We start from the raw sequence: 23,319 nt of genomic DNA, 5'->3' as shown, positions 1-23,319 counted from the left end.
CAATCCATTCATTTTCGCTGACTGCAATATCGGCTGGAAGCAGTTGAATAAACGATGAAATTCTAGAAATACAACTTCCGAAAAAAGTAAAAGAAACATATGTATCTGACGCTTGGCTAGTGCACCCGGTTACGAATCGGGAGGTCTATGGTTCGAGACCCCTCTATGGAGAGCACTTTCTTCTTTATAACTCCTTTTTACTCATTTTTTATAACTTTGAAATTTATTTGAATATACACATTTGTTAGTGCATTACGTCCATACAAATGTTTAAGGCCTTCACACACAAAACGACGTAACGACTTAACACGTAAGCGTGAGGAAACCAAACAATCAGAATCTAGTACTGTCTCCTCCACTTTTCTCCGTAAGACGTAAGCCGTAGTGCCGAAAAATATCGTAAGGATGGAATCGTTACGGCTTACTTCTTACGGACAACCAATCACAAACCTTCGCGCGTTCTCGTTTAAAAGAACATTGATTACACGTGAAACGAGTGGCTTTGATGTGCTTTGATATTGAATAAAACCAGCAATGAGTGATCATAAGCAATATTGTTCAACAATGTATTGTAATAAATAAAATTATAGTATGTACAATGACGACACTTTGATAAAAATGTGCAATTCTTTCTTGAGTGTGATTGGCCCTAGCTTACTCCTTACGCGTGTGGCGTGCGATGGTGCTTACTGATTACAGCTTACGGTTGCGTCTTAAGTCGTTACATCGTTTTGTGTGTGTAGGCTTTTAGGGTTCGGTTCAGTTCAGTTGGATGGAAGACCTTGCTGCCCCGCCTGTTTTCAAAAACGGTTTGTGAAGGGCGGCAACTTTTTCCCCACCACCGAGCAATCCATTCATTTTCGCTGACTGCAATATCGGCTGGAACGATGATCATGATCCGCGCGGCTACGCGAAATCTGTAACATCGACAGAGGCGATGATCACGAAATCCTACTCCCGGACTCGCCGCTACGATTTAGCGCCATGCTTTTGGTATCGCCTAAAACCGGAGCGTTGTGCATCTCCCCACTCATCTCTGGTATGTACAACACGTGTGTGTCGACAATGCTACGTGGTTTGATGTAATTCTTTATATTATAGCATATTTATTTATAATATTCAGAAACTCATGTGAAAAATGGGTATAACTAAGCAAGAAACTCATCGTGCTGGAGCTTTGAAGCAAACTAATAAACCACACAAAACTGGAAGACATCGGAGTAAAGGTTCTATTGGGAATGAGGTTAAAGGTATATTTATAATTTATATTTCCTGTTATGAGATAGTTCATACTATTTAATTGTATAATGCCTTTTGATTTTTCTTAAACTAGCAGTATGTCTGAGATTGAATCCAAACTATTATTATTTTTGACTGTGTAGGTAGAATTAATGTAAAGACTTTAAGCAAACGAGCTCACAAAGAGCTAGGGAAAGACGCTCGACGTCTTCAGGCACAACAACTTCGCCAGAAAAAGAGGGAAGAAGTTGTAGCCAAGAAAAGAAATCTTGGAGGATCCCTTGCTGCTCCGATTCTAATAGCTATTATTCCTCTACAAGAGGATTTAGATCCTGAATCTATTGTATCAATATTAACAAAAGCAGATGATACTGCTAACATATCCATTAGCCCTTGTGGAATTACTCATATAAGGTATACATTAATATTCTGCAAGTATTTTTAATCGTGGTGTTGTTTATTTATTATTTTTGTTCTTACAGTTTACCTAGGTTTAAACAACGTTTTTCATGTATTGTTCCTCCTGTGGGGAATACTATTGCTACATTGGATGCAGCAAAAGTAGCAACAACAATTCTTTTTGTGACTTCTGCAACAAGTAGTCCTGACAGAGGTCCTAAAACTGAAGCTATTGATTCTTGGGGTGAAGAAATCATTAGAAGTGCAGTTGCTCAAGGTTTACCTTCAACTATTGTGGCTTTGACAAATTTGGAATATGTGAATCCTAAGGTCAGTCACTTGCAGAGCTAATTGAAAGTGACATCTTTTACAAACAATTACAATTTAAACATTTGCCGTAGAAACGGCAAGACACGAAGCAACAGGTGCAAAAATTAATTTCAAAATGGTTGCCCGAGGAGAAGATTTTGCCACTTGATAAAACAGTGGATGCGCTAAACATTTTAAGACGAGCTGGTTCTCAAAAACAAAGAAATGTCACCTATAAGAATAAAAGAGCCCACCTGGTGGCTGAACAGATCAAATTTTCATGTAACACGACTGTACGATATTTGGTTTCTTTTTCTTCTAATGATCTACAGATAACAATCTAAAGTGATAATAGAGTTTAATAATATATGGTACTGCATTCACATAGGAAACACAGGATAGCAATACTTATGGAACTCTAGAAGTCACAGGATATCTACGTGGCATTCCACTTTCTGTAAATGGTTTAGTGCATATATCAGGATTCGGTGACTTTCAAATGTCTCGAATCGAAGCACCAGAGGATCCGTATCCTTTAGAAAAAGGACGTCCTAAGTTGCCAGAGACATCCCAAGATAATTCGATGGAAGGTGAAATCTCCACACGAGTTCTAGAATGCGCAGATCCTAACAAACAGGTTTTCATTTTTTCCTACATTTACTTGAGCATCGCAATGATACAGGTGAGCTAAACTTAAGAATTGTCTCAATAGGAATCTCTACAGAGTGAAAACATCCCAGATCCTATGGATGCCGAACAAACATGGCCTACTGAAGAGGAACTGGCTCAGGCAGAAGCACAGCAAAAGAAGCGATTAGTTAAACGCGTACCAAAGGGAACATCGGAGTATCAAGCTGCTTGGATTCCTGACGAAGATGCTGGTTTGTATTCCTATATATACGAATAAATTATTGCCTCAGTCTTGGATTTAATAAACTGTAAATTTCACAGAGAAGGTAGATGAAGACTTGGACAATGACTCTGAGGAAGATGAAATGTCCGTTGACGATGCAATGTCAGAGACAGAAAGTGAGCAAGCAGTTGAAGAAGACGAGGAATACGAAACTCTTACAATATCAGAAGCTGCTCCGGATGAACAACGTTACGATCAACAAATGGACCTGTTGGAGGAGAAACAAACTATGAAAAAATTAAAAGGTACATCATCCTAAATTTATCTGACTTCCTTAATGGAATGGACTATCATAAGTATTGTTTTTTTCTTTTCTAAAATAGAAGCAAAATTGGATGCACAGTTTCCTGACGAAGTAGATACTCCACAAGATATTCTGGCTAAGAATCGATTTCAGAAATATCGTGGACTAGAATCCTTCAGGACGAGTCCTTGGGATCCCAAAGAAAATTTGCCAATAGAATATGCGCGTATTTTTCAATTTCAAAATTTTGATCGCACGCGCAAACGCATTTTTCGCGACTGTGAGAACTTGGAAGGAGCAATGGTTAGTATCAGGTATTCCATCAGCAAAAATTGTAATAAATTAATAATTCTTATTGAAATCTTTTAGCCTGGCTGGTATATAACCGTACACGTTGTTAACGTAAGCAAGGCTCTCTTCGATGCTTACCGTACAGTCGACAACCGACCATTAATCTTACTCGGATTGTTGCCACATGAAAACAAAATGTCAGTGCTAAATATTGTCCTGAAACACACCAGCGAAAATGCCGAACCAATAAAGTCCAAGGAGCGATTAATATTCCAATGTGGCTTCCGGAGGTTTACGGGGTGTCCAATTTTCAGTCAACACACCAATGGCAACAAACACAAAGTAAGTCTTGACACATTATCCATAATCTGTCGAGGGAACCACAAAAATCATTTTGTTGTAATAATATTTTTACATTACAGTACGAAAGATACTTTCAACCTGACAGTACCGTGGTTGCCACTATGTACGCTCCGATTACGTTTCCACCCTGTCCTGTGCTATGTTTCAAAGAGAATCGTAATGGCAATCTGGTACGTCGTGACTCCAGCTACAAAACAGTTTAGTTTTTGACAAAAAAAAACCCATTCTTTAATTATCTACTTCAATGTTTCAGGAATTGGTGGCTACTGGAAGTATTTTATCCACAAACCCTGACAGGATCATAATAAAGCGTGTAGTTCTCAGTGGACATCCATTCAAGGTTCACAAACGTTCAGCAGTAGTGCGCTTCATGTTCTTTCACCGAGAAGATATCAACTGGTTCAAGCCAATACAGCTAAGGACCAAGTATGGACGTCGTGGACACATAAAGGAACCACTGGGTAAGATTTATAATACTAAGTAGATACTAATAAATAAGCAGTCTTAACACTTATTCACTTGTAGGAACTTATGGTCACATGAAATGCGTTTTTGACGGACAGCTAAAGTCTCAAGACACAATTCTGATGAATTTGTACAAACGAGTATTTCCAAAGTGGACTTACGAACCATGTCTTGTGCTAGACGCTGCACGTCAGGTGGAAGATGTCACTATGGCTTGAGACGATGTTGAATAAACTCACAGGAAAATGTATAAATGGTCATTGACCGTGTAAAACTTATAATTACGAATAACAAATCTTTTGTAAAATATTTTGTATTTTTTTTTCCTTCTGTGTCATCACCATTTTCTACTTATCTCATTTGTTTATCGCTTCTATGTACATTTAGGAGGAATAGGATTGAGGAATCGGCAAGAGTCAATTTGACAAAATGCTCATTTCGAGGATATAGAATAAGACTTCTGCGCAGCCTCGCGAATTCGTCGTGTATTTTTACTGATGCCAAAATACTCGACATCCTTCATTAAGTAAATTTCACGTTGAACGTGAACCAACTTGAAAAATTATACAGACGTTGTAAAGTCCTTCGTACTCGCTCGTAATAAACGTAATAAAAGATCGTTAATAAATTTAACGATCGATCAATAAATTTAAAGCGTCGTGACATCGTCCTAATCTAAAGCCACGGATCACCGACACTAGTAGAAATGGCAAATTTGTTCTTCGCGTCCAGAATTTCCATTCAATCGCGAGATTTATTAACAGCTATTAATCGCCTTTCTTATACTTTCATTATGATTCTTGTTTCTTTGTTTTTTCATTTCATCGTACTTCGTTTCTATATCATTTCTAAAGTTTTTTCTTAAAATTACCCCCACCCCCCAACTTCTCGCCCACATAGTACATCCACACGTTTCTAATTATTATTTGCCGAACAACTCGTACTGAACTACCTGTTCGATACGCGAAGGTAAAACGATTCACTGACACCAAATATACAATTATATAACGAACGTTAGCGGATTCGCTGACAACGACGACAGTGGATAAAATGGACGATTCGAAACGAGTAAACAAGAAAAAAAAACTCATTGCAGGTAGAGTGATGAGCATAATATTCATGAATGAAAATATTCTACAATTCAATAAATAAAGGGGAGGACAAAAAAGAAAAACTTTCCAGATCGATTAGGATAATGAAATATCGCGAGTACTTTATCAAGTTCACCGTAGCATGACTCAAGTGAAAATTATTTTCCGATTTCTCTTTTTTTTTTCTTCATTCGTTAATTCTGTCGTTGATGTCTGCATACAGTTCGGTGTTTCACCTCGTTAACCAAATAACGTTCTAGATGAAGTAAAAAAAGAAAAAGATTCATGATTCCATATTTTCACCACAAAATGTACTTTTTCAAATTCGCTAACCAAATAACGTTCTAGATGAAGTAAAAAAAGAAAAAGAAGTAAAATACCGAGACCACGAGAATGCCATTCTCGTGTCGGCCGGAAAGTCGAATATGTCGAATCGAATAACGATTTCGTGCTTTCATTCGGACTAAGATTTGCACCTTGAGCGCTGATTGCTTATCTTTGTATTTCCATAAATTTGAATCCCGATAACACGAAACGCGTAGCAGTCTATTCCTTTTTTGTCTTTTGCCAGTGACAATACTCAGCGCAATAAATAAGAACGATACGTTCGAGATAACAAAAGTACAAAAAGAAAAGGGTTAGGTTAGGACGAATGAAATGCAATCGATAACAGCCCAGTGTGAATTAGCGCAACAGCCGAATGAAGAACGGATATCTCTTTAGAATGAACCTTAACAGCGTCTTCTATCTCATGTCGACAGGTAGAGGCGATGATAATCGTTGGCACCAAACGCACAATTACACTTGGGACACTTTCGCTGTCGAGTCTCGTACCGCGTGCGCAAACAATCCCAGCAGAAGACGTGGAAACACTTGGTCAGCACTGCATCCTTGCGTTTCACTTTGCACGACGGGCACGTTAGGGTCTCTTTGTACTCCCGCAGTTCCTCGGCCATCACCTCGTCCAGGGTCTCAGCAAGTTCTATCTTCTTCATTCTCTCCACCTTTCGCCTTAGTTGGGCTATCTCCTCCTGTTTTACGACATCGACATTGTATTGACATATGATCTAAGGACACAGTAAACACTTGACAAGGCAATATATTAGGATTGTATAATTACTTGTAATCTTTTTGTTTTGTACGCTTCTGCTTCGAGGGAGCTCGTCTTCTCGGCTACAACCTGCTGAGCTTCCTTCATTTGGGAATGATATTTTTCTGGAAAGATTTTGTTGACTTTTATTCATCGTCCTAGCCGATAAATATACACAGGACGTATAGAATATTTACCAAGGTGAAGTTTAAGATCAGCCGCCGACTGTGCGCTCTCTATAGCTTTTCTTTTATGCATCTCCATAGCCTGCTGTCTCAAAGCTAATTCCTTTTCCACGGTCGCCAGAGAGTTCTGCAGAAGACGTTCCTTCTCCTCGAGCTTACGCACAACTACGTTCGCTGCTTCCACCTGCGTCGTTAAGGTCGACACTTGTTCCTTGAGCACGTCCTTCTCCTCCCTCGCCAGTTTGTGCAATTGATTACTCTTGATTCTCTCTGTCATTAATTTGAAATTAGCGTCGTCCTTCTCTCGCAGCTGCTGTATCAATCTAGAATTCTGCTCCTGCATGTCTTCAAATGCTTGACCAGTCACCTCCATCTCGTTCAGAAGAGCCTCTTCCTCCTGCAGCCAGACGCAATTCTGTTCAGCGTTACACCACCGTTCGAGTACACATCAATGGCCAAATACTATCACCACCGATGGCCATCGTTTGCATCCAAAGTAACAGTATCGAATTGAAAAATTTTATCAAAAATTTGTACGTTCAGCAACTGTTCTCTCCAGTATTGTAATGCTCTGCAGAGTTTACAGATAATGGAGAGTACCTGTTATGTATCCTTATTGTAGGAATCATTTTTCCTGTGCAATAACACTTTTTAAGCTCACGGGCAAGCCTCGAAGCACAACTTTTGTTATATAATATTCCTTAGGCGGGTTCAATGATAAAAACCAACTGTTGCAGTTTCATTTTTCTTTGCAACGGAAGCTATGTTAGCGCGCAGATATTACAGAACCAAATTAATTTAGCAACGATGCAGATTAGTGGCAATGCATGCACGTCAAAACTCTAAATTCTTTACAAGGAAAGTGTGATCTACCTGTTTCTGAGAAGCGACCTGTCGCTGAAGTGCATACGCCTGTTCCTCGAGCTTCTTGATCTTGATCTGCGCATCCTCATCGGCCAGCTTCTTCCGTTCTTCTCGTTTGCTTTCCTGTCGACGAAATAACTCATACTCTGATATTCCCTTTCTTCGATTATTACGAAAGAGCGCGACGCTCTAACATCGACGTTACAGCCAGAGTTCACGCTCTTCCCTGAAAAATAGATAAATATAAGGATCTCACAGAACTCACTTGGATCTTCTTGATCTGCTGGCGAAGCTCCTCGAGCTCGGCCCTCGTCTTGCGCTCCGCAGCCATCAACTGCACCTTATCCCGTTGTTCCTTTCCAACTCCTTTGTACATGTCCAGCAGTAACTTCATCTCCTTCATCTCGTTTACAGCCTTCCTGTTAACGGTCCAGTTCACACGATTAATTATGACAACAAACTATTTATCATTGCGTCAACTTGAACTATGTTTGTACGTACTTGAGTTGAGCCTTTAAATCTCGAACAAGCTCAGATTCAGCAACCTTGGCGTCCTTGGCCCGATGGGCCGGGTCTCTGTGTTCTGTTTTCACGGTCTCCTTCTTAATGTCTTTCTCACGCTTTATGTCCTTTTCCTTCTTAAGGGTCGGCGAAGTCAGAGTCAAAGAATCCGGTGTACCTTTGCTACCTTCACCTTCACCAACTTCGATCGTCTCAACCTCCTCGTCGGCACCAGTCTCTCGTTTTATCGCAACACCACTCTCTTCCTTGATCTAATCATAAGGATAACGTGATATTATAATAAATTATCCTTATGGATTTGATAATTTCATCTGAAATAATTACTTGAGTAGAGCCAGGAAGGGAATTCGAAGTATCCTCTTCCTTTCCACTACCATCGGAATTATTCCCTTCTTTATTCTCTTGTGCAGTCTGTTGACCTAACTTTGTCGTCAGTTCTTCAACTTCCTTTTTCAGCTGAAGAATTGTGAAATTGTTATAACTACTTTTCCTACGTGCAAAGTCTTTCCAGATTTTTCACTCACCCTTGGTATTTCCGTGGAGGCTTCCTTGTATTTACGTTTATACCGATGGACCTCACCCTTCAACTGTTGATTGTGATTTTGCAAAGACGTTATAAGGTGTCTCATTTCACGATTTATTGGACCGGTTTGCTCATTTGCTGCTAGATTCTGCTCAAATTCTATCCGGAGCATCTCATACTCTTTTCGAAGCTGTGCCAAAACGTCTTCCAATTGAATACATTCACCACGTAATTTCTTTTGAGCCATCAGTTCCTCACTCTGAAATGCAATAAATTTAGAAATTAATGTAAAACTGATAAACGGTAATGACTGAACCAGGCAACTAAACACATAACAGATGATAAATACCTCCATCATTTCTATGTGGCGAAGATGAGCATTTTTACTAGATTGCAATTGTTGCCGCGCGTCATCCAGCTGTGTCTTTAGCTGCATCGATTCGTTGTATAGCACAGAAAACTGGGATTGAAGACATTTATACTCGGTGGTTTCGACAATTACGGATTCTGGCAGTTGTCGGATCTATAAACAAGGCATAAATTTTAAGACCTTTAAGACACTTGCGAAACTTTAGAATATACTTCGTAAACGCGCTACATACTTCCATCTTGAGTTTTTCAACTTCCTTGAGCGCATCGCGATGCTGTTGATGTAACTTATCCAACTCCTGGAGCCTGTTGTTCGCTAGTTCTCGTGTTTCCTCGAGTTCTCTTTGTAAATCTTCTAACTGGGATCGGATCACAAATTTACGTATCATCACATGATCCGAAGATTGGCTTTTCTTCATAACGAATAAAATAGTTGTTTACCTTGGTCTGAGAAACGCTGGAGGCAACCAAAGTATTCGGCTTATTACTACCCTTCTCATCTGATCCATGAATCTGCTGAAAGGCCTTCAACTTCTCGATTGCTTCTCCAAGATGGTGTTCCAATTTATCATTCCTTGCACGAACTTTTATTAATTCATACTGTAGATCGTCTACTTGATTTCGAAGCTCAGCCGCTAGAGTATCCTTTCCCGTGATAGTGTCTTGCAATTCAGACATTTTTAACGAAATTGTGTGATACTTCTCGTGAAGTTGTATGTTAATGGCTTGCAAATTTCTATTCTCCGTTTGTATCTCAGCATTAGCTTCACGTACGACCTCGTCAATATTAGGAGCCTCCTCTAAAATAGGTACTTTACTTATAATCAAAGTTTCGTGAATATGGTTTGTAATAATTATAAAAAATTGATTAAAGCAATTTTACCTCCATCAAATTCACCTTTTAACGCGAGTGTAATCTTTTCATTTCTTTGAGAAAGTCGATCAAACGCTTGCACTACTTTTGAGACTGCACGCTTCGAGACTTGAACACGATTCGCTAATTTGTCATCCAATTCCTCCTTGTCCCAGGAAGATAATTGCATGAGGAACGAAGTAGTTGCTTCACTTTCATCTAAGAAACAATAAATACATCATAATCGAACCATCAAGTACAAGTATAATTGTCTGAAGCTTTGAATATTTTAGTACTTTTATTTTCTGACTCATCGGCAGTCTCAGCATCGAATCTTTGTAACAAAACTCGTATATCTTCGTTTAGCTGATTCCAATAACGATTAACAACATTTAGCACAGCATCATCTTGAGTCTGCCTTTTCTCAAGCTGTTCAATACGCTGACGCAATTCAGCTTCCATTCTGTGGCGTTGCTCAAGCCTCTGCATGGATACATACAATTATAATTCATGATACTCATGCTGATAATACTGTAATCAGTACAGCAAAAGAGGTAAATAACAAGTCATGTTTCAGTGCTGAATAGAAGGCACAAAAATACTCATCCTTATTCAGCCATACTGTCGTATACTTGTGTCACTATACACAACAGTCTGCTTAGAGACAATCTTACATAAGAGAAACAGCAATATACCTGAGCCAATTTTTTGTTTTGAAATTGTAAGACTTTCATGTCCATCTCTTCAAGAGTGGATATAGGCCCAATTAATATGGGTTCAAATTGGACTTTCTTGATGGGTGGCTGGGAGCCCGAGTCCCCGCTGTCTGCTGGTCGTTTAGACATCCTGTCTAAATTCGATGGACTCTTATTATCTGGAAAAACAAATAAGTAAAACTAGAGCCCAAGTATTGAAATGTAATCTCCATTGAAGTTTTGTTATTGATCAGGAAGAGAGTAGTAACTTACGAAAATATGTTAAAACCTTCGACTCCGCAAGCCTAATTCGCCTGCTTTCCTTTCAGGAATAACGTATTCATACCGAAGGTGAATTTTTGTAAATTAATCTACCGGCTTAAAGAGTTTCTCGCACTTTTTACATTTTAAAGCAAATATCCGTGGGCAGGGGGTACACTGGGAACGGAAGACGCCATTGCATACGCGGCAAAAGCGAAGAAACAGCAGTCCGTTTCAGAACCAACAAGCGTAAACTTTTTTGGTCCAAGAGTCCGATTCACATGTATGCACCCGCTGGGGATAGATTTAAAATTTTTCAATCTCCTCACCGATGCTATTTCGTAGTAATATTTTTTAAACCTAATTAAATTTCTAAATAACAATGTATTATATTTATTACAATATTATAATTACCGAATCAATACTAGCAACGTTTTTACAATCAGATCATTCTCTTCGTTACTCCTGGAAACAAGAGGTTTCCTTAGAAACAAGATTGCCTACTACTATAGATTAAACCTTTATACCTACTTATAGATTAAACTGGACAAAGAAACCAAAATCGTTGTTCACTAGGTATTCGTATTTTAAAAGCAGTTACTAATGTCTGGAATGTCAAAGATAAAAATGGATATGGGACAATCAATGGTAATTGTACCTCCACCGCCGCAAAGATTTACTATAAACGAATGGAAGTTAAATAACCGATACAGGTATCTCAGGCTTAATGATATATGTACTTCTGATATTATATATTGTTTTATTAAATAATTGTATATTAAGGTATCGCTGCTCGGAAGCTCAACAAGAACTTGCTGATCGTCTCCTGGCTGAATCTGACAGAGTGTGTGAACTTTCTGCAGAAACAGTTAAGGCTAACAAGGAGGAAACAGATCATTATCTAAAAGAAAAATTGGATGATATTGAATTCAGGAAACAGGAACTGCTTCGTGTGAGAAAGGAAGTACTTCTTGAAACAGATGCACTGGCTACATACAAAGAACGTTTGATGGATGCGTTGTCTTCAGTTAAAAGAAATGCTTTAGTAATATGTGAAAAATGTTTGATTGCTAGGTAAAAAACTTGACAACAATATTTATACTATTCAGATGGATCAAGTTTATATTTATTTTTAGAGAACATCGTCTAGGAATTGATATGGTTCATGATATTGTCGAAATGGAGCTTCGTAAAGAATGTGAAGTCATAAAAGGAGCAGAGAATCTATTAATAAGGACATTGGAGCAGACCCAGGAGCAAATTCGTAGATTGAAAGCTACGCTTTATTATATGGATCATGATCTTGAGGATAAGGAAAACAATCTTCGAATTGATAGGCATAATCTAACGTTGAAAGAAACTAGCTTCAACTTGAGTCTCTATCATGGAACTGCTGCGCTGGATCCTTCGTGAGTATATACCTTAATAATGTCAAAAATATCATAAGCATAATAATATAATGTTTCTTCCATAAACAGTACTATAACATTAAACGAATGGGAGATGCAGACAAATAATAATATCATTGCTGCCTCCAAAGAGATTAATAGTGCAAGACCTATGCGCTGTTACATAGATACAATCCTTAAAGAAATCATTGATGACCTGAATGCTCAGAAGTATGCCACCGATGAGGCTTTCAGAATCAGAATCGAAGAGACCAAAGAAGCTAAAACGAAATTGGAGTTACAGCATTCAGAGGTATGTGATGATTTCGCAGGAATATCTTCAACTTAGGAGTACCTCAAATATCTCTTTTCAGATAATGAGACAAGCAAATGAGATGACCAGGAACATATCTCGAATTGAGAAGTCCATCGCCGATAAGGAAGCATATATGGCTTTAGCACATACTAGACTGGGTAATCGATGTCAGCGACCTGGTTTGGAGCTGACTCGCGATCTAGTCGAAACTTATCTCGTAAAGGAAGTATACGATTTGAGACAAGTCGTATCTGATTTACAGCAAACGTTGTGCGAGGTATTTGATGTGTCAAATTGTCCACATACGACAATAATAGATATAATTTTATTAATTTAATTATTTTACTTATTTAAGGCACAGGCTTCCCTGCGCTACTTGTTAAAAACGCAGATTCAACTTGAAGAGGATATTAATGTTAAAACAAATACTTTAAAAATTGATGAAGTCGAATGCATGACCCTACGTCAGAGTATGGACTATCATGCATACTAAAAAGAATTCATTCCAAATGATCTTATGGCACCATAATGTTTTGTACCCATTATTTTACCTCAAAACTTTATACGATATGATATTTACATATTTTGTAACACTATAATAAAATTATATATAACTTTTGTTCTAAACTCTCAGAATAACAACTTCAAGTACTTTTATTCTTAGCTAGGATTTCAGAGTCCTCAGTGTTAATATCTAACTTTATTGTTTTTTGAATCATTTTAATATTCCAAACACTTAATTTATTAATATATCAATTTGAGTGTAATTTATTTTTGACATTTTACAATTTCAATTCAGTTTTTATATACTCCGTATATTTTGCGAGATTTTGATTTAGCCTCAATTTTATATTTTATGAAAATCGGCTCATTGGCAATCTCCCTGGCATCTTCCTATTCATCTCTTGTAATGTTACCCCTTGCGCATATTTCCTTCGCTTTTACCAACGTACATTATATTGAGTAACATACTAACACAGCTACAAAGGGGCAGCACAGGCATTCCACCGATTCACATCTGTACCTAGTTGGCAGCTTTATGTGATGATTATGCGCTGTAAATGATTCCTTTAATCCTCTGGGATATGTGTCGCTATCTTTCCTGGTGATCATTCGCAGTTTTATTCTAAAAATTGTTAAAGTGAACTCATCGGGATGGCAGCCGACGTTTTGATAACGTTCCTACCAGGCGAAGTGATCGAGTACATACTTGAGGACGCGAATATCTGTATACCGGACGTTGTACGATTTGCCTTGACTTGCAAACAATTACACAGGGTAGTCACAACCAGCAATAAACTCTGGAGGACCAAATTTTTCCAAAGGTGGATTTCTAAATTTATTCAGAAATTATGAAACGTCGCCTTACATTAATATCCTTCCATAAATGATCTCTGAGTCACGAATTTCATCATATTTTTGTTTGTGACTGAAGGAAGGAATGACAGCATTTATACTAGTTGAATCGCATTTATGTAGTACAATATTGCTTTTTTTCTCTTTAGTCGTACTAGATGCTAATACTGTGAATGACATGATACTTACCGATTGTCTTATTTATTTCTTGATCAGATGGCCATACCTGAGAGAGATTTATGAGATAAATGAGAAAGCAGGCATCAAGATTCAAAATTGGTTCGAAGAAGTTCAAGCTAGTTCAGAAGCAAGGAAGAAATTGTTATACCACTTGTCACAAATGTCAGCTAAGAATTACAAAAAACAGGAGTTATCTCATTCCGAATTAAAGGATTTTGATCCTCTCTTCCGTCCTGAGGAAGGTGCACATCCTTTGGCTTACCATTTCCTGGTAGATGAACTTATCACCTTAATTAAACGTCCAGCTATGTGTGTACTTACTTCTTACATTTGTTACAATATTTTGCAAAATGCTTGTATCATTATCATTTTTAACTTTTAGAACAAGTAACCTGACGCATAAGTATTATGCATACAAAGTAGTGAGGTATTTAAGACAACATTATTTGACTCAAGAGTGGAAAAAATTCATCGCTTTACCTCCAAATGAACAAATCCTTGAACGCGGAGCAGCACTAGTAGCTCAATGGAGTCAAACGGAACGTCGTGTACCTTATTCGTATATAGCAGCATTACTGGATGACATAGCGGAACAAACAAAAGATTTACTAAGAGAACAGCATCCAACACATCCCATATTTTCAGTGTCGGACAGTAAATTCGAGCTATGGAAACGTTCCAATATTGATGACAATCAATGGAGCAATTCCGAGACCAGGAGGGTGATGTCTGCTCTCTGCGAAGTTATGTTCAATAGATTGGGTTTTCATGGCAATAGTGAAATGTATTATTCCTCTGAAAACTCATATATAGATCGGGTTTGTAATTTGCAATATGATCTACGTTTATTTAGAAAATTCAAAGCTAATTCAAGATATAAATCACAGGTACTGGAGCTTAGACGTGGAATTCCCATAACTCTCGCCATAGTATTTGAAAGTGTAGCACGAAGATTAGGAGTACGCTGTGAGCCAGTTAGCTTTCCAGCCCATTTTCTGCTACGATGGAAAGAGAGATAGTGAGCTTCCATGATAAATCTTTGTCCTTCGTATTATTCAACATAGCTGATACTAATTGATCTTTTTAGTAATGTTCCCGACTCCGAAGACGTAGAAAGCTTCTATATAGACGTCTTCAACGGCGGACAGTTCCTGACCAAGAACAACTGTCCCCGAGTTGGGGGCGTTGCAAAATGTCCAATAGAGCGATACAATGTACACAGTGCTGCGACAACTGTCGAGGTACGTCTGTCCATTGCCCAGAATTAATTTATAGAGTCTGAACGTCTAATGTCTTCCTTAAAGGTAGTAGAACGAATGGCGGACAATTTGGAAGTAGCTGGCAGACAAAGAACTCAGCTAAACGGCCGAGCAGCGCGATTACGATCGGCTTTGGAGTTGCTACACATGGTGAGACCTCACGATACCAGTACGATTTTACACATGGCTCGTTTCTACATCTTGCATCAGATGGATTTGGCAGAGTTAGTCACAATACTCAATGACATCCAAAAGGTAATGACTGATGATTATGATCATTCTCTCTAAAGATAAAATCATTAATCTCCATTAATACTCAGGATCTAGAAGTCACCTCCAGGGGTCAAGCGAATCACATCCTGCAGATGTTGCAAGACTATGAGAAACACATGCAGGACGTCCCAGAGGTATGAAAGATAAATGATCAAAGTAACTAATCGATGATCTCAAATTGTTCTAATCATTTCTTAAATGCAGGAAAATTTTGAGCCCAAGAGAAGAACTGGAGATGTGAAATACGCGATAGGACTGATAATGCGGCACCGTACCTATGGTTATTTGTGTGTGATAACTGGGTGGGATCCTTACTGCACAGCATCCTCGGAATGGATGACTGAAATGGGAGTAGAAGAATTAGCTGGTGGTCCAAATCAACCTTTCTACAATGTCTTCGCAGATGATGGCTCATCACGATACGCAGCTCAAGGTATATTTCAATAGTTCTTCATGTCATTCCCTAGGTATTTATCCAGGAACGACTATTAGCAGTATTAGCATCCCTTTTATTCTTCAGGAAATTTATTAATGGCGCCATCCCCAGAGTGGGTTAACCACTACGAGATAGGACGATTCTTTTGCAAATTCAATGGCACGCACTACGTGCCCAATGAGGAAAAGGCTAGGGAGTATCCAGAGGATGCCGAGGTGCGAAATCATCTTCTTGCTACATACTTGTAACGTGAGTTTGGCTAAATTAAGATAAAAAGAATTGTAATCCTTCCGTTCTATCATTTAATTGAATATAAAGAGGCAGTCCAGTTGAAGGCATAATAAAGTCACGCGGCTGTGATACCAATCGATGGATCATCGAATACATTGATTTCAATTTTTTTTGTAGTTTTCGACAGGCGCGACAATTGATATAATGCAATTTATCTGCTCAGCTTAGAGTCGTCGTTCGGAACTGAATGCGCGAGAAATTCGGAGTTTGATTTTTTTTAGTTTTCTTCTTCCTCAGTAATTAAAGCTGATACGCAGACAAGGCATTGCATAACTAATATTCGTCCCTGCTAGATTATACTTCCGTGTAAATAGTTTCAAACTATTATGTACGATAGCTTTATACATATAGGCGCTATCTACAATATGCTTAATTCATTTTGTCTGTATATAAATTGCAAACTGAAAGGGTATATTTCTGTTTGTTCGTTGAACTGTTGACTAAAAATACATGTTGGATATTTTCCGATATATCATTGGCATATTACGGATCTGTATTATTCTCTTTCTTAGAATACTAAATAAGATATAAGGTAATTACACGATTTTCGTATTAATCGCCGTTGGATACTTGTTATATACATTTTTACATGAGTCCATCCGTGATATTTATTAGATAATCAATGCGTATGAAATAAATAGACAGAATTTACAATTTCATCACAGTCACAATTTCCAATACCTATAGATTTCTAATGACGTACTGGTTAAATGCATCGTTCATTAAAGTAAAATAGGAAATACAATTGCACGACGGTACTGATATATTAATTAATTAAAAATAATTAACCGTAGCATGCTAGTCAATAAGATTCATATTTTTCTGTTTTGTATGAAATTCGATCCCAAAACCGCATAATTTATCGGGCACAAAAATGTACATTTCTCTTTCCCATAGTACTAGGTCGAAGCATTCGCTTATTCTTAATTTAGTTATACTGAAAGTGTTCGCTGTATCTCTAAAACATAACAGTGTTAGAGCTCAACAAGAAAACATTCACGAAGTAAATTAATACTGCGCTGTATTTTATATCATCAACAAGATATTACTATCTAATTGTTAACTACTGAACGTTTGTTTGATAAAATCCAGGCATAATCCTCCAATACACTATTATGTTGATAAACAATTTACATTTGACCACTGTGCATGTATTAGAATGAGTAATAAAGATAGAAAAAAGGGAATTAAAAAAATTGGCAAGTATACAAAAGAAAAACCAGTTTCAAACAATGATAGAATAAGATGGGCATTGGAATCCGGGCAGAGTTCGATAAATGCCAAAATAAGTCATCATAAGGCAATTGGCTTCATAGAAACAACATATAGAAATAAATTTAATACTAATCCCTAAGAACAGATCTGTTTGTTTCGACGAAGCGATATGAATCTTAGAATAATGCGATTAATTAATTATAAGTAATCGCTTGGTAGTCACTTATTAATGTATATTCAATGTATCGTAATGATACTTGGCAGATCTTTGTATGAAACAAACAGGATTTTCCAGTAAGCCGATATCGTTCTTGGAAATATGATACTGATAACATAACCATTGTAGGCTATGATTATAGAACGTGAAAACAGGGGAAAATATTAAAAAAGAAACACGGAAACTTAGCAGTAGAATGAATAGATATTCCAGGAACACAACCTTATGAACCCGCACTAGACACTCCTATATCGCATTCCTAACTCTTCTTTGTCCATGCTGTTCTTATTTACGTTAGGAATAATTTAACTTACTATTAAGTGAACATCACAAGGGGTTTTTGTCGCTACTTACTTACTCCCAATTACACAACGCTCGTAGAAATGCATACTACTGAGACGGTGAAGAGTTTTTATCCTCTGATGTCCTGATAAAAAAATTCATCACGTCAGAAAGGATTCGTTTGTGACGCGACTAATAGCGAATATAAATAAAAGTGGAGTAAAACTTACTTGTATGGAATAGTTTTATTCGGCGTTTGATTAGAAGTGCTCTGCACCGTGTTCTCATTATTCATCTTCTGTCCTGTATACAAACAAACAAAGGTATTCAATATGGCAAATAAAGTATGGATAATTCTTTAATATAAAAATCACTCGTCTACCATGCTTGTGCTGATATAATGGCGGCACCCAACTGTATCCATTATTATCACTGATAGATTCAGCAAGTACTGCAGTACTTGTAGACGCTATTGGGCTCTCATAGGTGTTTGAGATTGTCGATGATGGTAAATTGGATGGACAGACACCATTTTGACACTTATCTGCCAAATGTCTACAGAACACAATTCGAAGCTCTTTACCTATCAACCTTGATTCATAATTCAACCGGGATAATGACTTACCTGAGTTTAGTGATGTAGCTACCGGTCTCCTGTGGGGTTGGAGAACATCTCAAAGTATCTAGAAATTGCTCGATGTCTGTATGAAAAATGTTCTGATTAACGTTGCTGGTGTTGGATGAGGTTGCTGGAGTAGATTGTCTTCGCGAGGGCAGGTGGCGCGAACCGATTTTATTGCTGCCTAAAGCCACTAAAAATGAAAAAGAATAAGATATAAGTTTATAAAGCGTTATATAAGTTAAAAAACAAAGATCTTTTTACCATTTGGCACAGTAAGATCAGAAGGCCTCGATACTTCCACATCAGCATTGGTCTTGGCAGCCAGGGACAATGCCGAAAAGTCTTTATCGCAGTCGACTGAGTTTGATCTTGTAGTCGGTTCAGACCTGGTCGTTTGACTAGTACCTAAAGCAGCGTTACTTGTTACCTCCTGCTGGCCATTGATTGCTGAAGGATTGTTGACTTTTGACCTTCCGTCGTTACACATTGGCTGAGATTGGCATAATCGAGACAGGAAGTTGGGACGATAATTGTCATAACACGGTTGCCCAATGCGGTGCAAAGAACTTGTGCCATAATTCTGGAGGCTTGGAATAGAATTTCTGGAGTCGCGCGACTCCTCCGGGTGATGCTTAAAGCATAGAGAATTCCAAGCGAAATTTCGGTTTTGCATCTCGAACAGGTGTTGCAACATGATTTCGTGCTGGAGGCCGTCACTCCCACGTAATCTATTGGAAGAATGAAACGTCGATATAGAATCCAATTGTAACGGGGAATATCCCAGTATGCTATAACATAAGTATCGTGTTATTTATTTTACCTGCACGCTTCTGCGGAAGATTCGTGACTTTCTTGTGGTTTTTTCTGTTTAATTTGTATTTGCATCCAGGGTACCAACGATTCTGCAACCTCAACATCATTTTCACCTGGTTGAAAAAAAAAATTATCGTCTATGAAACCTCTGGTCATTTACATATTTCTAGTACTTATAGATACATAATTCAGATGTAAAGAGCTATTGTAACTGTTTAATAAGCGATTTGGTAATATTATTTGTTGCAAAAGTAGATGTAATATAAATATAAAAATGTAGATTGACACTAGAATTTGTATTGTATCGATGAATCATCGAGAATAAAATGATTGGCCTCGCGCAGGACGATAGTTTTAAGAACTCGTAGGAAAATGGCTGGTTGTATTGGGACTGGGATTTTCTTTAACACATTCTCCTTCGCGTTTCTCATTCGTAGGTTTTTCATTCTCTGCATCTTTATCTAATTCATCCTCCTGCCATCTCTGTAGCGGGACTTCACCGACAGACGAACCTCTATTTGAGCTCATACCTATTCCAGTTATTAATAACATTTACTAGACATAACCCAAGTCCCTTTTTTCACAAAAAAAGAACAACACTCTGTGCATTCTATAAAATAGAATACATACAGGGAAATTCCAATTTCCTACCTGACATAGTCTCGTCATCTACGTCATTCTCGTCATTCGAGTTATCATCTAAGATCGTAAGGTTCGTATCATTGTGATCACAATCATCCAAGTAGATATCATGCTCGCTCAGTTCCTATAGATAAAATATCATAGTTGGATAATGAATGGAAAATATGTGCAAAAGAGCTACTTACACCACTGTCGCTGCTGCTGCTGCTTGAGGATAACGCAGAAGGTTGCTGATTTAATATAGTAGGCGAGGAATGTGACGGCGATGGAGACTTCTCTGCCAGACCCTGACAGTCCCCAGCAGATCCATCGTTACTGCAGTGCCCAGGCGAGGATGTTACTTCGGTCGACGTGTTTAGATTACTTGGGCGCTGTTCCTTCAGACTCGTTTTCAGAGACATTGAGGATAAGGTAGAAGAGCGAATACTCATCAGATCACCCAATTCGCAAAGAGCAACTGACAATTGGCAACTGTTTGTCGACACAGGTACATTCCCAGCAGAAAGTATATTTTGAACAGATCTATCATAAAGGAAGATGCATATTAGATCACAAATAACTTCAGCCAGTGCATTGTTTACCTTGCAGGAGTAGGATTAACTGACGAATAATTATCTATCATTCGAAGAGCATTGGATCCCAGTAGAGGATCCCCAGCACCTTGTGCTTGTGTATGTTGCTGTTGCGGTGAAACGTTTATTGGGGATGATTCGCATACAGCAGCTCCACTTGCTACTCTAGTGGCTGCTACGGCATTGCGTGAAATTTCTATAGCCAGTCTCTGAAGATTTAAATACATTTTATATGAAATTCATTGCGTATATCGTAATGTGTGACAGAGATATTTTTAATAAATTTACTTCTTTCAGTTCGTTGATTTGCGTTGCATATTGATTTTGTACCGTAACCAATTGACTAATGTACCATTGCTGATCCCTGCAGCGTTGATAGAATGTTGGTGGTCGTACTTGAAAACTGTATTAAGAATATAAATAAATTATTGTTACAGATCCGATACAAAATTTACGTAGATAAAACAACGCACCGGAGTATCAAGGTGTCTAGCTCGGTATTTAGATATCCTTCGGTAGCCAGAAGGTCGAGTCTGAAAAATCGATTGTAGCCCCAACACTCGCCAATTTCAAAATCCGAAGCAAATTCTCGAACGATATTTTTACTCGTGTCACGGGACCCTTGATGAATCATCTCTACTCTGTACTCGTACCTGAACGTCATGTATATAATGTAGTAATATTTACATAGTACAGATAAAATTACTTTTGCTACTCAAATCCACCTACTTGGAAGTTTCAGGTAATCCTGCACTGAGTTCTAGGAAGACCGATAAGTAATTCCCACGTACTACTCCATTGCCATCTGGATAAACTTTCAGCCTCCAGCACAATCCATTGACATGCAATGGAGCTGAATAAACGGGATCAGCTTTGAGCTGCAGCTGTGTAAAATTTTGCATTGCAAATGTTGCACTGTCATAGCCTGGGACTATTTCACTATAACAGTTAGAATTGTCATGAGAAAATGAGGAACGACTAGTCAACGGAGTGGTATATCCAGGTTAAACTGACCTGTGAAAATCTGCAGGAACAGGTGCCGTGACAAAACTCGTAATTGGCTTTTTACGAACTCTGTGAATCATGCGAGACAATTCAGAACTCTTAATAATCAGTTCGGAGCGAGTGCATGAGAGTAACTGGTGTTCGACTTCCTGCAGTAGAACTTCCAATTGTTCTGTTTCTAACGTCAAGGAATTCTTTTGGGCCATTAGGGTCAATAGTTTGGCTTTCAATTGCGAATCTAAACGAGCTATCATCAACTCTACTGCATTTCGAATTTCGCGCACTCTTTCGTCCTTGGCTGCTCTTACTGATTCGACATTGCGTTCCTAAGTAACGATCCTGTATTTAATCGGCATGCATATTTCACTAACAATCTAATTAAAATAGATAAAAACTGACCACTTCTTGAACAAGACTGATAAGTTCCATGAGTCTTCTTTTTAACTGACCTACTTCGGCTTTTATCTGTGTCACATGCTGCTCATAAACTTCCTCAAGAGGTTTAAAAGTGTGTCCTGAATGAGTGCCACCCCACAGGGCACACTGGTGACAAATACATCGTCGACAAGTCCAACAGTACACAGAAAGTTTTTCATGATGAGCTGTACATCTGATAATTTAATATTCTATTAAATATAAAGAGCTTTTGTGAATATTAGACAGCTGTATTTATTTCAATAATCACCTATCCCTTGTGGTATCGTCATGACGTGAATTTGATATTCCTACAGCTTGAAGTGTATCTAATTGTTGAGTCACTTCCTCAACCCAACGACAATTTACAAGCTCATGAAGATGTAAAGATGCTCGACAGTGAGGACACTGAGAACGTTGTTCTGTTAACCACCGTCTGATACAGACATAACAGCACAACTTGCTACAATGTGGACAGAGATGGGCTTCTCTAAGCTTTTCCATGCAAATGAAGCATCGGAAGACCTCAGCCAATGTCTGTACAGTGAACAATTTTTATAAAAATAACACAGATATTTATAACAGGGTTCAAACCCATCTGATTCTCTACAATAATAGAAAACTAAGCAATATATTACAGATTCCTTACAGAAGCTGGCAGATGAGAACATAACTGTTCCATTTTGAATTTTACAACTCATGCGATTCACTGATGAAAGTCCATGAATAATTTTGACAAATATATGATGGTTAAAATTAATTCACATGAAAACTTTAATTTCTCTCAATCATTTGTCAAATTCCTACTTTGTCAACTTTTAAGAAATAAATGACAGTGCCAGATCGTACGATCTGTCACGAAAAGAATAAATAAGTTCCTAAATGATACGAACCTCAACACTATGATCATCGGTACTTTTTGCAGTAACCGTGGACTCTCTGTTTGCCATTTTAAAAAGTCCCCGTTAAATTCGTCAATAATAAAAGAGAATGCGTTTCTTAATCAGTAAATTTAACGACAAAAGTCCGATTACAACGGATCAATTGACATTTCAAAAATTTGTCCTTTCGAAACATAACAATTTTACTGAAAATGTTTGTGAATCAAGTAACAAACATTATATTCGTGTCTTTTATAGGTATTAACTGGACGAACTGATAGGCGTTGATAGACCATCTAAACTTTTGAAAATTTGCAAACTAATTTTATAGTATTTCTCTCTGTAAAAACTGCTGCTGTAACCGTGGAACACAACATCGCAGGAAGGCTCTACAAATATTCATGTAAAATTGAAACTGATTGGAATAACAGAAGTGTGTTCGGTTTTTCGGTGGGTTCAGAGATCCTCCTCTGAAATGAAA

At 38.0% G+C, this 23,319-nt stretch overlaps 5 protein-coding genes across 14 annotated transcripts; 3 read left to right on the top strand and 2 right to left on the bottom strand.

Annotated features, from left to right (window-relative positions):
- The first annotated feature begins 998 nt into the window (after positions 1–998).
- LOC107273303 (pre-rRNA-processing protein TSR1 homolog) lies at positions 999–4,532 on the top strand. Of its 2 annotated transcripts, none has more exons than XM_025090582.1 (13): positions 999–1,039; positions 1,124–1,250; positions 1,383–1,653; positions 1,722–1,968; positions 2,040–2,240; positions 2,336–2,584; positions 2,660–2,828; positions 2,899–3,105; positions 3,184–3,407; positions 3,474–3,737; positions 3,818–3,928; positions 4,012–4,219; positions 4,284–4,532. In XM_025090582.1, exons 2-13 carry the CDS (start codon positions 1,139–1,141, stop codon positions 4,439–4,441), a joined length of 2,421 nt encoding a protein of 806 aa, XP_024946350.1. In that variant the 5' UTR covers positions 999–1,039; positions 1,124–1,138; the 3' UTR covers positions 4,442–4,532. The 2 variants fall into 2 exon arrangements, with proteins under 2 accessions (XP_024946350.1, XP_024946351.1); XM_025090583.1 differs by having other exon boundaries at positions 1,030–1,052.
- Positions 4,533–4,690: 158 nt separating this feature from the next.
- Positions 4,691–10,878, bottom strand: LOC107273302 (E3 ubiquitin-protein ligase Bre1). Of its 7 annotated transcripts, none has more exons than XM_025090581.1 (15): positions 10,762–10,878; positions 10,416–10,594; positions 10,017–10,203; positions 9,751–9,939; positions 9,309–9,667; positions 9,101–9,226; positions 8,848–9,021; positions 8,500–8,757; positions 8,300–8,431; positions 7,955–8,226; positions 7,710–7,872; positions 7,463–7,576; positions 6,602–7,004; positions 6,435–6,529; positions 4,691–6,345 (listed from the first exon to the last, which is right to left on the bottom strand). In XM_025090581.1, the coding sequence occupies exons 2-15, from the start codon at positions 10,563–10,565 to the stop codon at positions 6,064–6,066; spliced, it is 2,904 nt and encodes a 967-aa protein (XP_024946349.1). In that variant the 5' UTR covers positions 10,566–10,594; positions 10,762–10,878; the 3' UTR covers positions 4,691–6,063. The 7 variants fall into 7 exon arrangements, with proteins under 7 accessions (XP_024946349.1, XP_024946348.1, XP_015606855.1 ...); XM_025090580.1 differs by having other exon boundaries at positions 10,684–10,871; XM_015751369.2 differs by having other exon boundaries at positions 6,602–6,986; positions 10,689–10,871.
- Positions 10,879–10,909: 31 nt separating this feature from the next.
- On the top strand, positions 10,910–13,142 carry LOC107273304 (tektin-1). Of its 2 annotated transcripts, XM_025090587.1 has the most exons (7): positions 10,910–10,959; positions 11,214–11,389; positions 11,460–11,750; positions 11,813–12,085; positions 12,155–12,377; positions 12,439–12,657; positions 12,736–13,142. In XM_025090587.1, the coding sequence occupies exons 2-7, from the start codon at positions 11,280–11,282 to the stop codon at positions 12,871–12,873; spliced, it is 1,254 nt and encodes a 417-aa protein (XP_024946355.1). In that variant the 5' UTR covers positions 10,910–10,959; positions 11,214–11,279; the 3' UTR covers positions 12,874–13,142. The 2 variants fall into 2 exon arrangements, with proteins under 2 accessions (XP_024946355.1, XP_024946354.1); XM_025090586.1 differs by lacking the exon at positions 10,910–10,959 and having other exon boundaries at positions 10,979–11,389.
- Positions 13,143–13,535: 393 nt separating this feature from the next.
- Positions 13,536–21,105, top strand: LOC107273262 (F-box only protein 21). 2 transcript variants are annotated; one of them, XM_015751268.2, is made up of 10 exons: positions 13,536–13,705; positions 13,953–14,225; positions 14,299–14,734; positions 14,804–14,934; positions 15,004–15,157; positions 15,221–15,430; positions 15,496–15,582; positions 15,653–15,881; positions 15,969–16,133; positions 20,976–21,105. In XM_015751268.2, exons 1-9 carry the CDS (start codon positions 13,536–13,538, stop codon positions 16,130–16,132), a joined length of 1,854 nt encoding a protein of 617 aa, XP_015606754.1. In that variant the 3' UTR covers position 16,133; positions 20,976–21,105. The 2 variants fall into 2 exon arrangements, with proteins under 2 accessions (XP_015606754.1, XP_024946352.1); XM_025090584.1 differs by lacking the exon at positions 20,976–21,105 and adding an exon at positions 16,293–18,118.
- Positions 17,263–23,286, bottom strand: LOC107273260. The gene is made up of 16 exons (XM_015751263.2): positions 22,851–23,286; positions 22,229–22,494; positions 21,943–22,153; positions 21,553–21,869; positions 21,268–21,477; positions 21,012–21,191; positions 20,827–20,941; positions 20,548–20,747; positions 20,152–20,488; positions 19,976–20,090; positions 19,332–19,437; positions 18,773–19,239; positions 18,515–18,701; positions 18,272–18,444; positions 18,120–18,192; positions 17,263–18,034 (listed from the first exon to the last, which is right to left on the bottom strand). Exons 1-16 carry the CDS (start codon positions 22,905–22,907, stop codon positions 17,998–18,000), a joined length of 3,051 nt encoding a protein of 1,016 aa, XP_015606749.1. The 5' UTR covers positions 22,908–23,286; the 3' UTR covers positions 17,263–17,997.
- Between the last annotated feature and the right edge of the window lie 33 nt (positions 23,287–23,319).

Source organism: Cephus cinctus, unplaced genomic scaffold, assembly GCF_000341935.2.
Source record: "Cephus cinctus unplaced genomic scaffold, Ccin1 Ccin1_scaffold1553, whole genome shotgun sequence".
NCBI lineage: Eukaryota > Metazoa > Arthropoda > Insecta > Hymenoptera > Cephidae > Cephus > Cephus cinctus.
Note: the sequence above shows the minus strand (reverse complement) of the source record. Positions and strands in the feature narration are given on the sequence as shown.